At 41.6% G+C, this 15109-nt stretch overlaps 1 protein-coding gene across 25 annotated transcripts in view; it reads right to left on the bottom strand.

Moving 5' to 3' along the window:
- The window catches only part of CACNA1C (calcium voltage-gated channel subunit alpha1 C), a 480151-nt gene that overhangs the window by 122533 nt on the left and 342509 nt on the right, over positions 1-15109 (bottom strand). For 13 of the 25 annotated variants that reach the window (XM_064654541.1, XM_064654535.1, XM_064654526.1 and 10 more), the window contains one exon: positions 955-1045. In XM_064654541.1, coding sequence (XP_064510611.1) covers positions 955-1045 — 91 coding nt within the window. Of the gene's footprint in view, positions 1-954; positions 1046-3040; positions 3116-15109 lie in introns of all 25 variants that reach the window. The other 12 variants (XM_064654519.1, XM_064654530.1, XM_064654523.1 and 9 more) reach the window with 1 other exon arrangement.

Consider the following 15109-nt stretch of genomic DNA (forward strand, 5'->3'; position numbering starts at 1 on the left):
GGAAAGCAGGAAATACCCAGGCTCAAGTGCTTGCCCTCCTGTCAGAACCTGAACACTGGGTCAACTGGTCAACAGCTATGACAAAATAAAGCATTTCTTATTCACTTTTGATGAGCATTTGAGCATCACCAAAGAGATCAAGGTAGGCCCAAGGACAGGACAGAGCCTCAAAATACTCCAGCATGGTCCAAGCTATAGCAGAGGTATGCTTAACACCTTTTTCGAGGAACTTAGGAGGGACTAACATACTGCCCCCACAGCATAAAGTCCATTCTTGTTTAGTCATACAAAAGGGAATATAGGACTCCTCTTGCCTATTCTTTCTCTCTGTGTTGGTAAAAAATACACCATATAATATGGTATTTCATAACCACTCTCTCACACATTCTTGAGCACCTTCTCTAACTACAATGGTGCAACTTCAAGGAGGCATTAATCCCTTCTAACTGATATATTTCTTTGTCACTACAGTATTCTGTGCAGCATTTGAAGGGTGTAATGCAGTCTGTCAAATGGGAATTCTCATCAATGTATTTCTATTACAAGGCACTGTAAAGTGTACAAGAATCATTAGAAAATTTGAAACAGACCAATCATTTCCACTCTTTGGTCTACACATACTGGTTTTGGTTATCCATCACCTAAGAGGGATTTTAAAATAAGAACACTGTTAGCCATCAGTTTTTCTTTTAGCTATTATACAAAACCAGATCTGCTTATCCTGGGCATCCTGTGCTTTATTTAAATCTATGTAAACCCAGCAGCTCTTTGCTAATGTCCAGAGTGAGTTTACACTGCAATTAAGATAAGAAACTGGATCAATAGATCTTCTGCAGCCTCTCCTTTCACCCACAGTGGGGCTTTCTTCCTCTTAAAAAGCCTGACATTTGCCCTGGTTTTAACCCCTGAGTCCAGCCCAAGCCCTGATGCAGATGTCTGTGTGTGTGTACTCACGCCAGCCTAGCGCCGCAGTTTTCGCCTTCCATATCCGCTCCAGGGACGTTGTCTGTGTTCACGGACTCGGTCTCACTGGTGGGCATGCTCACTGTAAGAGTCAAAGGGAAGAAAAAAGAGAGGGTTGGCCATTAGAACCTGGCACATCTCTTAGTGAGCCACATGAGTGAAGGAACTGGCTTAATGAAAAGACCCTCAGCTGCAGCTCCTGGCTGAGCAAGTCTTGTGCCTCCCTGTACAGACCAGGCTGGGCAGGTAGACTTCAGCAGCATACCCAGGTTGCTCAAATGCTAAAGAAAAGGGAAGAAGCAGCTGCTCTCTTTCTTTCAGAGTCAGTTCCTGGAAATTTTATGAATGAGAACCATTGAAAAGCAGATGACCCCAACAAGAAGCTTCCCTTTGATTCAACAGAACATTTTAAAAAAGAGCCTCTTTACCTGCAGCAGCCCAACCACCTCACTGCCCTCCCCAGTCTTTTGTGCAATGATTGAATACAAATGAAAGGTACCAGGATTGACATGTATGCAGATAAAAAGCTTCTGTTAGCCTGACAGCAAATACCCCATCAATAATACTGATGTATTTTGTATGCTGTGTATCTGTCACATCAATGTGTTTCAACCTTACAATTATAAACTGGACCTATAGGTATAAGAGAGAAATTCAGTCTGTCTGACCCACTCAGATACTACCAGCAAAGCAGCCAATGAATATGGACTATGGTGGAGATTTCACATTGGCACTCACCATCGAAGAACTGGACAGAACCTCCTAGGCTTTTACAGAAGTATCATGGAACAAACATCAACTGAAAGCAACCTTAGGTGTGAACCTATCTCATTTGGATTCAAGCACCTGTCACATTTTCTATCTGTTATCAAATCTCAACATTTGATTTATTTCTACAGATCATAAAAAAAAAGAAAGAAAAACCACTTCACCAGTTGTTCGTGGCTCCTATATGAGCTCTAATAACTCCTTAATATATAATAATTCAAAGTAAGTTAGGAAAATGGATAGGATTTAATAGGTTTTCTCTTTCCTCCTCCCCTCTTTTCAAATACAAAAAACAATTGAAAAAATTATACTTAAGACTGAGTGATGGTGGTGTTAAACAGATCTCCCAGAAACCTGGTAGAACTTCAGAACATGACCTGTATTAGCAATTGGATTTATATATCAGATGAGACTTGAGAGTATGCACTACTAGCTGGTGGAGAAACTTCCAATAGCCTGTAAGAATATGCAACTCAGTACTAAGAATACACCTGCTTGTGGGCTGTTGGTACAAAAGGAGACAATGTAAAAGAAACAGGTTCTGTATTTCAATTGGGCAGATGCCTAGAGGGCCATGGGACCAGGTCATCTTTCAGGGGCTAGAGAGATATCAGAAGGCTCTTCCAAAAGTGTTCTGGTTTCTTGCTTTGAAAGCATTATGGCAGAAATGTCCCTCAAAATGAACTATCTTCCCTTCATCCCATCACAAAAATTCATGTACCTAAAACACACATCTGGGAAATCTAAAGTTCTTTTGTTGTGTTCTTAGGACCATATGAAATAATGTACCCTCTAGCACTCTTGACAGAACTATGGAATATTGTACTCTGATGGTGCCTTTTCCTTTATACGAAGACAGATGTTTTAATAATCTTGTTTATTTGGAAAGATAAATTAAGGATAAACTGAATTAATATTCTGAGGTATATGAAACAGTCAAGTAAGCTGTAAGAAAAAAAACAACATTCATAATTAAAATTTTTGTCCAGACTAAGCCCTGCAGGCAAAAATCCCCAAACACTGATATTTTGCAAGTCATTTTTGAAGATGAGGTAAAGCGCTTTCAAGACATATTTGAGCTTATTTGCAAATGGAAAACAATTTTGAAGACACTAGCAAGAGACTGATTTGCAGAGCAGCTTGTTATCTTGAGTGCATGAAGAGGACATTGCACAAACAATAGAAAAAGCAAGGCACGTACATGCAGAAGAATACAAAGCTGTATTACATGCCAGTCTGCACTGAGCTATACAGACACACATACACACAGATATACACAGTGTGGACACAGAGTGCAGTGCAACATTACCATGGGTTTCTGTAGAGTGACTAAACCAAGCAAACTTTCCTTTCTTCTCATCAGGCAAACCAGCTGGAGTGCTTCCTTTCACAGACAAGATGGTCAGTGTCAAGTACCAGGAACAAGACATCAATAGAGAACATGCAGCCAGTGACAGGCAAAAGAAAAAGACAAGGAACTCAGCTTACACATGATATCCACTTCTGTCTGAAAACTTCATCATGTGAATTAAAAGTACAAAATGTAAAAAAAAGGTATACAGAGGTATGAAATATCACTAGCAGATCCTCAGAGGATAACTCTTACTCGATCTATGCTCTTTTTTATGTCTGGCTTCTGAGAACATGAAGTTGATGAATATGAGGTTATGGGTCAGATCCTTTTTTCAGTGATGTCAATGGCAAAACTCTCTTTGTTTGACCGTCTGACCTATTGAAACTGATGAGACTAAGGCAATGGCAGTGTCCCCAGGTTAACCACTGACCCTTTGGGTCATAATCTGAAATAGCCTATAGTTGAATGAGGTTCATCGGCTTTCTTCCTAAACTGCTCCAGTATCTGGAGACTCTTCCAAAACTGTCAGAACTGCTAAAGGAAAGTTGTAAGGGTGATCACATTTCTCTGTCTTTCCTCATCTCCAGAGATAACATTCATTGAGCACTCAGATGCACACCCCCTTACCAAAACTAGGATACCCCTGGACTACGACTCACGATTTCCATTTGAGTTTACATTTGGCATTTGCCCCCTGATGCCATCCTGTTGCTTGGCTTTTCATGGCACTACTTAATGTTGATCCTTTGCCTATGATGCACAGAGGTCCTCAGCCCCCACAGATCAGAGGTGCACGCACAGAGAGATCCTAGATTGTACTTCACACTTCCCTGATGTTGCTGCTGTGGAAAGTCAAACTCAAGTACAGTGAGAGATGCAGGTGCAGTGGTACATGGGCTGAAGAGATCCCATGGATCAGCGTGCAGCCACCAGTTCACAAAGCACTTAATACACTGCACTGATGGAAAACGTTAAGGACAATAAGTAGTATGAAGATGGTGTGAAGTATTACAGGAAGATAAAGGTCAGAACAGACAGGAGATTAGGACTACGTTCCCCAATGCAGAATGCTCTCAGCAGCACAATCACTTGCTTTACCTGGCACCTCACAACACCTTCAATACCATGGGATAACCAGGTGTGCAGATCCTGTGAGGTTCATTCAGGCCAGTTAACTAAACCTGAAAACAGAAATGCTGCAGAAGAGTTGTGTATAAACTGGTGCTGAATATGAGAGGAAGTACCAAATACTGCCCAGATGGCTTTCTTATCTGATTCAGTTCTCAGAGAACCCAGACTTTTTGCCTACACCCTGGCTCCAGTCTAGAAACAAGGCAGGAATTTTTTGCAGTACGAGTAATTAATTACTGGAACCATGTACCAAGAATGCTGGTGGTAAATCCACCACAGGAATGTTTTAATCAAGAAGAGATGTTTCTTCCAAATGGTGGGCTCAAGTCCAGACCAGAGCTGTATTTAGGACCATGGTATACAGACTGTGCCATCTCAATGGCCACTTCCTCTCTGTAATTTTGGGAGCTGAGACAAAGGCAAAAAAAGAGACCAAGGCAGATTTCCTGCCAGGTGCACACAAAGTGATTTAGCAATGGAAATCCAGGTGCCTTGCATCCTGTGGCATGTGTGTTCAGTGACCTACGCAGTCTCACAGGTGTAATTCCCTGTCAACTTCAAAATATCCGCTGCTTGTAACAAAAGAAGAGATCCCCGGGGGTCTTGGCTCTGCTAGATGTAGAGGGACCACACCTCCTCACTTCCCGGCCTTCAAACAGCCCATTAGATCTTCCATCTACTGTATAATTTGCATTGAAGGTGTTTCAGTGTTCAAAATGCAGCATTAGCAAGGCACTGACTAAGGTGTTTGGTCAATCTGCTAAGTGCCAATGTTTTATACAGGGGACTTCCTGACAGTAGAGAACAACTCTGTCCCCACATCTATCCATCCTAAGTGACAGCAGGTTGCTGAAGGGGCAAGAAGGCATTTCCATCAGACAGCTTGTCTTTGCCTGACTGTACCAGGAGCAGCAGTCCAGCTAACAGGGCAATGGGCACAGAATGGGCAGCTCACTTCAACCAGACCAGTACAGCGAATCACTAACAACAACACAGGGACAGGTGCCATAGATTGTATTACATATTTCACAGAATCATGAATGGTTTGGGTTGGAAGGGACCTTTAAAAATCATTTAGTCCACTCCTCATGCCATGGGCAGGGACAAATGTCACTAGCTCAGGTTGTTCAAAGCCCCGTCCAACCTGACCTTGAACACTTGCAACGACGGTGTATTCGTAACTTCTCTGAGCAACTATTGTACCTGTTCCTGGGGCAAACCCTGGTGGCTTTGCTTACATGAGAATCTCTTCTTTTAGATTTATCATCACATCCATAATGCACTCTGGCTGATGAAATCTCCCATTAGCTACATATTTTCTAGGTAGCATAGCATAGCATAGCAATTTTTTCAATGGAATTGAAATAGCTTCTTAAAGGCATGCAAGTATTATATGGTTTAAACAGTGCAAACCATAAGGACCAGTAGGTTTGACATTCTCTCTACAGTGCCTTCTGAAGTCTTTGCACTTCTTCCATCTTGCCACAGTGTGGCTCATCACTGAACGTAGACTTTTTCTCCTGGACTACCTAATGTCCAATTTCACATTACTTACATAGCATTCCTGCAGCAGTTAAAGCAACAACAAAGGTTATGTAGCAGCTTCCTTAAAAATAAAGCTGCAAAATGCTTCATGTTATGTTACTTCGAGCTCTGAAACCCAACAGACAGACCGAAAGAAGGGCAGAGCCTGCAGTCTGTGACTGACTAGACAGACAGATGTGAAAGACCCTTTGAGAGCCTCTGTTCCATGTCACTGGCACCAAGTATTGATACCAGCTCTACCCTTGCACTAACATATGTCCCTCCTCCAATGAAATGCCCCATGGACATGCAATGAATTATTAGATGGCCGGTTGCCAAAAGACAGCCAACTGCTGAAACAGAAAGCTGGCACAACCAAATACCCTTCTGTGCAGTTCTGAGACAATTTTTCCCTTACACGCTGGGAGAATAATATTTGCTTCCCAGTTCAGAAACATCACTACCACTGTTGCATCTTGCATTTATGAAATGTTTGTCATCTTGGCAGAGGAAGTAATTCTAATATTCAGATTTATTTCCACGGATTATATAATGCTGCCGCACTTATTGCTTTACCTCACTTTAATACTTTGACAATTTATGAACCAGAGAAGATCATGCCTGGGCAAAGGGTGCCCAGTTCCAGAAATACAGACAAAACATAAACCTTTCACAGATTGTAACGGGACATCTTACTACACGTCTCTGCAGGTCTAGGCATTAATTTTAGAACTGGATATATCAGAGACTATTCACATTGCGTGACTTCACATCTAATTTCTACTGGTATTGAATTACTTTGCAAAATATGAGTCTAAATAACCCCTTTTGCCCATGGTGGCATTTGAGATCAGAAGGACCTGAAGTCACTTCACCACCATTTCACCTTATTGTGTCACCTTGGCCACATGACCAAGCCTTTCTACATATCTGTTCAGTTTGTCTAACAGGGGGACTGTAATTCTGCACTCACCTTGCAAATCTCTCTGAGATCTGCAGATGAAACACATTACAATAAGTGCTAAGTGCTATAGTTATTACTGATGTTAATGTCTCCCAAGCGGGACTCTGCAGAACTATAAAGCAAATCTAAAGAGCAAAATAGTCCTGCGAATTCTCCAGCTGGGATTTAAGATTTCTTTTCCCATCAAGCCCAACAAGAATAAATTGCAATATCCAAGCTGCTTCCTTTAACAGAACGTGCATGGAGTGAATGACTTTGGTAAAAACCCTGCTTCCCATGGTGCTTTTCATGCCCATCATTTCACGAATGAGTCTATGGGCAGCTGTCAGAATATCAATTGACTCATATTCTTTTTTGGTGGAGAGATCTCATTTTAATTAATACATGAATATTGCCTAGCTTTCCTCTTCTCACCGCCTGTTTTGGAAATGCTGGACTCATTCATCTTATTAATTTAAATAAGATACAGCTTTCATTCTGCTACATGCATACAGTGTCTTGGGAACAATCAGTGAGTATGCTCCTAATGCAAGCAGCATGCAGAAGGGAAACTGCAGAGGTAAGAGATTAGTTTTCTCTAGATGTCCTGATTTTGTCAGGAAAATTTACTAGGTATGACTGGGGTATTCTGTTGTGTTTTCTTCTTTGAAAAGGAGTTCTGCGAAAGAAAAGCTTTTACAGGAGAAGAGGAAAGGGAACTTGAACTATATGTTGGTGGTTACATACCTCCTAAAGTTAGACAGAATGCATCAATAAATCTAGCAAAAAAAAAAATCCAGAAAAATTGTGAAAATAGTTGGAAAATGCTTACCAAGGGCTCAGAGGCCAATACTCACAACAGACAGTATTATACACTACATACAATATATCTACTATAATACATTAAATGCATGTAATATATACACTTTGCATTATCTAATCTTTGATCATGTACAAATGACTGTGATTGTAAGGGGTGTGACTTGATTCACACTTTCACTCAAGGTCAGCCAAGATTGTAAAAAAGAGCCATGAAATGATTGCCAGTTGTATCCACTTCAGTCAAGCAGGAAAAGGCTTTTGGTAAAAAGATTTTTACATCAGTGAACAAGCAGCAAAAGCACAGCAGCTTACTATTTGTGTAGTAACAAGACCTGCTATTACACTAAAACCAAGCTGGGCATTGGGCTGTACCACAAGGGACTGATGCAGTGTAGCATGGCCTTACTGAATGGAGAAGTACAAAGAACACTGCCAACACTGAGAGGGAGTATCCTATCTCCAAACTTCATTCATAGATAAACTACATATTTTACAATACAAATTGCAAAGTATGCCTTTTGTATAAAAAGACTTGTTTTTACTTATCCTTCTTCCAGAGTGTCAACATATGTCCATACCTATCATATGATGTTGAGGGGATATAGCCATGGGCTATGGAGATTTATGCCATACACAAAGAGGAATAGGAGAGAGAGTAAAATATATTAATTGTGCAGGCCTTGTGATTAATAGATCTGTCATTACCACATGCAGACTACTGCACACCTATGAATGCATTACCTTGTTACTAATTAATCTTCCTGGGACTTATTTTAGTGTAACAAACTCGTCAGCTACTTTGAACAGCTGCCATTTCCCTTCTTTTTATAGCAGTATTGACAGTAATATGCTGTGTTCCACAAATATTTGTTCCTTTCAGCCAGAGAGTGGAATTCACATTGCACAGAGGACCACGTAACGGGCACAGTCAGATTCCTGGCCCTGCCAAGAGACAGCCTTTGCCAGCCTCACACATGTTCTGTTCTGTATTTGAAAGGAAGGACTTAAAATCCTCTTTGCATTTCCCTGCCCGAAGGACAAAGCTTTTCTTTGCATAACCTGTGGTATCTCAAAATATCTCTTAAGCACAGGATGTGGGACTCACCCAAAAGTCGACTTCACAGAAGGGAGTCTAACTCTGCTGAAAAGGGCACGAGGAGCAGTCTCCCTGGGAAACTGCTTGTGCTGCTGAGCAAACATCTTAGTCTGTGATAGGAGTCCATTCACTGCAGAGTATCCCTTGCAAGTGCAATGGAAGTAACTCTCATAATCCCTGTGGCTGAAGAAGGACAGATGGGCTGGGTCGCAAAGTGACAGAGGTGCTACCAGAACAGGTCTTGAAAGATGTCTCTCTCCTGAATCTGGATCCTCCTACGACATGCTAAACTATTTTTTATGTGTGACAAATGACTTGCATTGTTTGCCTTGCTAGGAGCAACAACTGAGGTGCCAAAGGGCAAGGCATTTACTTGCTGGGACATGGTTTAGAGTGTAACTTTCTGGCATCAGCATAATATTTTTTAGCAAACCCTTGGTTCCCCACGGAATTCTGAAGCAATTCAAGGATGGACGAACTTAATGAAAGAAAGGCAAAACAACTGAGGATCTCTGACTCTTCCAACAGTATTTTGTGATGGCAAACAAATCACAACAGCACGATCTTAATGGTTCTACAAGTTTTCACACTCATTCTTTATAATTTTTATCAGAGGAACTCAGGACAAGCAGCAGTGCCATCAAATGTGCCTGAAACTACCCCACAAAATGATATATCGGCACGAAAAGCAGGAGTGTCTCACTTGAAAACCAGAAGGATTCCATTATTGCAGGCTGGTCTGGCAGGAGCCTTAGAACTGGGGGTATGAAAGCTGCAAACACTGTAGATAATGTGTTGGGAAGTGATACAAACATTGATTATGAACAAAATAACTAACCACAAAGAAAGTGCCCTCAAGACAGCAAAATCAACAACTATAAGATTGGTCGTTTTTTTTTTCTAATAATCATGAAGTTATTAATATTTCTCACTGGCTTTGTTATTAATGGAAATAGCCAGGACATAGGTTTTAAACACAAATGTGGTTTTAAAGCAGCCCATGTGCTTTTTGTGATTCCTGTGCACAGAGGAACTTCTGTATCTGCCCACCCATACAAATATACAGCTGGGTGATGAGGCTGTAGCTTTGAAGAGAATCTCTACTTCAGCAACAGCATCTTTGTTCTTTCAGTTCACAGCCCTGTGAATCCATCTTCCCTGCAGAGCCCAGGAGAAGAAAAAAAAAAATTTACAGAACTTGATCTGCTTAGGTCATCAGAAACTCTCCAGGGAGTCTAGGTGTCTGCTTTACACCTAGACTGCTAAGCTTCAAAGTGACTGAGATGCTGCCCTGGCTGTTTTATGACGTTCCTGCCTGCCCAAAGCCATTTCAAGGTGGTGATGCCTGAAAACTCTGTGAGTGGCCTACAATTGGTGAGCTAGAGAATGTAAGAGGATAGGTCAGGACACCAGGGACTGTTTGGATGGTGCAGTGGGTGGGGAGCAATGCCCTGGTAGCTCACAATGGACATTTTCCCCAGAGGGAGCTTGTACAACCCTGTAACCAGGGAACTCTGGCAGGAATTGTGCCAATGAGAAGGTACGTCTCTCTGAGGATTATATCTGGTATAGAAGAAGGAAACTATACTCCTCAAGGCTGGCCCCTGTTGGCATCACAAAAAAAAAAAACCACAGGAAAAGTGAATGTTAGGGAGAAAATGGGCTGTATTATTTCAAAGGATAGGCAGGGTACAGGCTGGGCCACAGGTGAAGGGACTGTAGGAAAGAACAAATGATTGAGAATTTTCATCAGAAATAGCACTCTGTAAGCTGGAAGAGTAGTGTATGCTTCCTGCATCTGGGAAGACTTAATTTAGAAGTAGTGCTTAAAATATTTAAGCATTAATATTATGAAAAGACAGCAGCGAGGCCCTGTCCCTATGAACAGTTCCATTGCACAGGCAGTGCCTGACCCAGATCAATTCTCAGCAAGTGCAGACATTTTCTAATAGCAGTCTTCATGTGAGGTGTGTGAGAAGGCTTCTGGACGATGCCTTGATGGCAAACAATCAAGCAATTCAGTTCACTGATGAACAGGTACAGTACCACACACATAAGATCTAGGTCACTCCAGAGCCAGGGCTCTGTGAAAACATTGGACCCCCATAGGTGTATTCATAGATCACACTGAACAGATTCTATTCAGCTTCATGATCTGAAATGGAACTCACCTCTCCTGTTCCAAAATGTGCATAAAACTCTGTTTTGAAACCCTAGTCTGCTACATTTCTTCTGTGCCTAGTAAATAAAATGCTTGGGATTTTGTGTGCCGCTCCTGCATGCGGTGTTCTTTCAGACACTTCTGCTAATATAATGACTAGTCTTATACTAGACACTATTATCACAATATCATATGAGTCAGAGGCATGAGACATGCTAGCTGGGCAGGCTGTGTGTTACCATGCAGCCAGGAGAAAAGCAAAGAATTGAAGTTAAAGAGTCTTGCCCTTAAAGTCAGCTTGTCAAACCTGTAATTAAAGCTTTTATACCTCTTGAGCAGGGCATTGAGAATAGGTGAATTACCTCGAGCCAAAAAAACAGGCATTTTATAGTGGCCTTGAAATAACAGATTCCTAGTTTGCAAATACTTCTAGCATGCAGGAGAGTGAGGGACTGATAATAACAGCTTGAGCTAAGCTCAGTGTGGGCAGGTGTTATGCAAGCTTCCCTCACACAGCTGTGTTAAAACAAGTCATTCGTGACCTGGCATAGCCCTGTTATTCTGCTCGTGGTTCTTCAAACAGCTAGATAATACACTTACATTTTGATCTGCACATCTGTGAGGATCCACGCAGCTCTGCCACTGCATCCTTGTTCTGATGCTTAACCCTTCTGCTACTTCAGCCTATGGATTTTAATGTAGTTGGTAAAATCCTCACCCTGACCTAAAGGCACCCTTGTGTTACCTATCCTTCGGTCCACTACAAGACCTTCATAGTTTGCACTTAGAGGGACGTCTGACTGCAGCCCTTCCTCAGGTGAGAAAGGAGATGCATCATGCTGTGGTTTGTGAACTTTGTAAGTGGAAAATGATGTAACAAGTCCTGTGAACACCAGTGGGGCCTAAAGTTGAATTTTAATTTAGTCCTCAAGATCTGAAAGGCCAATTCTCTAATCTGTTGACTTATCTTTACAATCCTGCTAACTGAAGAGCTGCTGTAATCAGCAGGCAGACTCAGTGCCACAGCTATTTTCAGTTCGGTTCCCCAGTTGGAAACATTTTCCTTCCCCCGCCACCTCTCCAGGCTGTTGTTTATGAGATAACTGGGATGGAGAGACCTGCTTTTCTTCCCAGAAGCAAATACAACCAGAGATTTTTATCCTATTAGCAGACTGTTAGAGTGGATGGGAAGTTTCTCATCCAATAAGCAGAAGTGAGCAGGAGCAGAGTGAGGGTGTGACTGCTGCTCCCTCGGAGCTGTGCCGGCACCAGGGTCCCTGCTGCAAACTTCCCAGGCTTCCCAAAGTGCTGGATGCCATTCACAACTGTCCTTTCTCTTCAGCTGCATCAGCACTACCACCAGTTTGGTTGCATATATACTAGCTCAGCTGTGTAATGTTGCCCAGACTCCCTGTCTCCAAGCTTTGCCACAGGAACATCACAGAGCCTCAGGCCCCCTGTCAGCTACAGCTCACTGAGCTGCTCCACTGCACTGCCTTCACAACAGCAGGGTCTGTGTTCTAACCCCACCTGCTTTTAAATACTGTTTGCCTTCTTGTGTGCTTGCTTGTGAATTGATTTAAGATACTCAAGCTACCTTGCAGCCAGGGGAGGGCAAGGTGAAGGGCATGAGAGTTTCCCAGGGACAGCTCTGCCTAATCCACCTTCTGACTCTCCTAGTCTGTTCTGGCCTCTTAGAGACTTCCTGCTTTGAGCCCTTCCCAAACAAAACTCAGTTTGGGCCAAGGAATACAAGGTCTCAGTCTCAGTATTTACCTTCCTGCACATCAATCTTCAAGTTATAATATAAAATACATAAGGAAAGACAAAGAGAGAGAGAGATATAAATAGAGATAGATAGATAGATAGATAGATAGATAGATAGATAGATAGATAGATAGATAGATAGATAGATAGATAGATAGATAGATAGATAGATAGAGAGATAGAGAGATAGAGAGATAGAGAGATAGAGAGATAGAGAGATAGATAGAGAGATAGATCATAATGAATACACACTTAGACCAAGAGGGAAAAGAAATGCTTGTATCAGAACAATTTCTGTATGGTCTGTTCCATCACATTCCTCTACCTACCAAGAGCACTTTTAAGACATTCAGCTTATGAGATCTGCATTGAAGGTTCTACTTGTACAAAACTTTTCCTACATGTCTTTGGACTAACCACACTCACTTGCCTCTTCTGAGGCACTGGATGGCATTTTTGACATCCTACCTGGGATATTTCCTTCCAACTACCACACTGCAAGAGTACAAGCCTCAGCTGCTATACTTCATCTGTCAGTTCACAATGAAGGTCTTGGATACCATGAAATATCTAAATTGGCATTAGATGAATATGTTTAGGTAGCTGAACTCCATATTTACTAGCTTTGGTTTTCTGTAAAAAGGAAATACATACACATACTTTTAATTTCTGTATGTACAGTGCCAGACACACTGTGGCTTTGATCTTGGCTGGTATTACTGTAATACAACTAGTTCTCATCCCCAACAGTTGTTTCTAACTCCAAACACATGCTTTATGTCTCTCAGCTACTGTTACTGAACACCACAGCCTCTCTCCTGACAGTTCTTTACACCACATGAAAAAATGCTCAGGATTTCAGCTGCTATCAGTCCTGCTCTCCAATGCTTTCTTCTCAACGAAGAGACTCTTGAGGCTACATCTGCAATAAGAACTAATTCTCAAACACTGATCACAGATCATTCTCACTGACTTCAGCAGGAACTGTTCAATACTCCATAGTTTTTAAAACCACTTTACAACTGTCCTTATAAAGATTTAAGAGCACACTATAGCCATCTCCTTAAAAAATAAAATAAAATAAAATATGGTCTTGCTCTTAGGGGGTTGTGGCATTTCTTCCAAAAATTTTCTGTGGATATCCTGGTACTGAATGCTTTCTATGCCTCTCTAACCACGGGAAATAAATTCATCAGAAGGTATGGCAAAGGCAGTTTTCTCACAGACTACTGTCCTTTCTTGAGAAGTGTAATCACAATGTCAGTGAATTAATCTTGACAGCTTCAAGAAGTACTTGCCAAAAGGGAAGATAGAGATTAATTTATTTGCACAAAGTTAGTCTTCCCCAGCTATATAAACAATGGATTCCCTCTAAAGCCTTACCTTCAAAAATATTTCTATGTAACATACTAGTATTTCAAGAGGATTCCTACATCAACCTAAGTCTAGCAGAGGTGTTATCTCATCAGACAGTCTTTGCTAGGGAAATAGCTCTTATAGTAGATAAACTTAATGCCCTATCAACATTAATGTCAGCCTCTATATGCTGTGGCTGGTCACACATCACTGCTCCAGCAGTTCTCAGTCTAATGTTGTTTGTGCTCCAGGTTACAAGAGCTGGGGAAGGGTGAAGCTGGAAAACCCTGTAAGTTGAACAACACAAAGCACATCCTCAGCTGCAAGAGAGCAAGAGCACGTGTAGATCACCACAAAACGTTTTCAGCCAGAGAGGATCTTACAGGCAGAGTTTTTTTCCCAGTTGTGAACTACAGCAGCCTGGAAGCTTATCTAAATTCTGTAACTTTTGATGCCTGCAAGGGAACAAGAAACAAAACTGAGCCTGTGGGCAGAAATCAGCACAGTTTTGGAGTTTGGGCTCAAAACACTGGTATCCCTTCTTCCATGCAAAAGTGGCACAGAGATTTATTTGGTGCTCATCACAGTGATCCCCTTAGGGTCAGTTAATTATCTCAGAGCTGTCACTATTCACCAGCACTCACTCAAGAAGCTGGCTGCTGGAGTCAGCCACATGCCTGAATTTAGCTCACCTTCCCCTTCTTAGAAATGCTTTTCCTCCTTCACCAAATGATATCAGGCCTTCTGATGCTATGTTGGAACAAATTACTGCTGAATTATAGCTTGTAACATTGGCCAAAGCTTTTGTCCTGAGGCTTCCTGAATTACCATCATCATCATCTTTTTCTCTCTGTTCAAACAAAGGAAATGTTTTTTTTTCTCCATACAGTCCTTGGACAGAAAATGCAGGCTTGAACTAAACTGCTTCTACATCTTGTTTGGTTAGATGGGATTTACCTACCCTCAGCAGTAACTTATCAGCAGAGAAGGAAGGGGAAGAAGGCTTACAAAAGGTTGCTTGCTTTTTGTTTCATGATCAAAGATTTCTTTCAGCCAGAAGGAGAGAAAGAAAAGCTGGGAAGTTGTGAAATCTACAGAACAATGGACCTAAAAGCTGCTATTTGATAAAATCTGGGTTATTAAATTATATTACTAATAAAAACCAGACCTGTTGATTAATTTACATGGAATGAACCATCCATGCATTCAGGGGAACAAGAAAAC

This window comes from Pseudopipra pipra, chromosome 5 (assembly GCF_036250125.1).
Source record: "Pseudopipra pipra isolate bDixPip1 chromosome 5, bDixPip1.hap1, whole genome shotgun sequence".
Classification (NCBI taxonomy): Eukaryota; Metazoa; Chordata; class Aves; order Passeriformes; family Pipridae; genus Pseudopipra; species Pseudopipra pipra.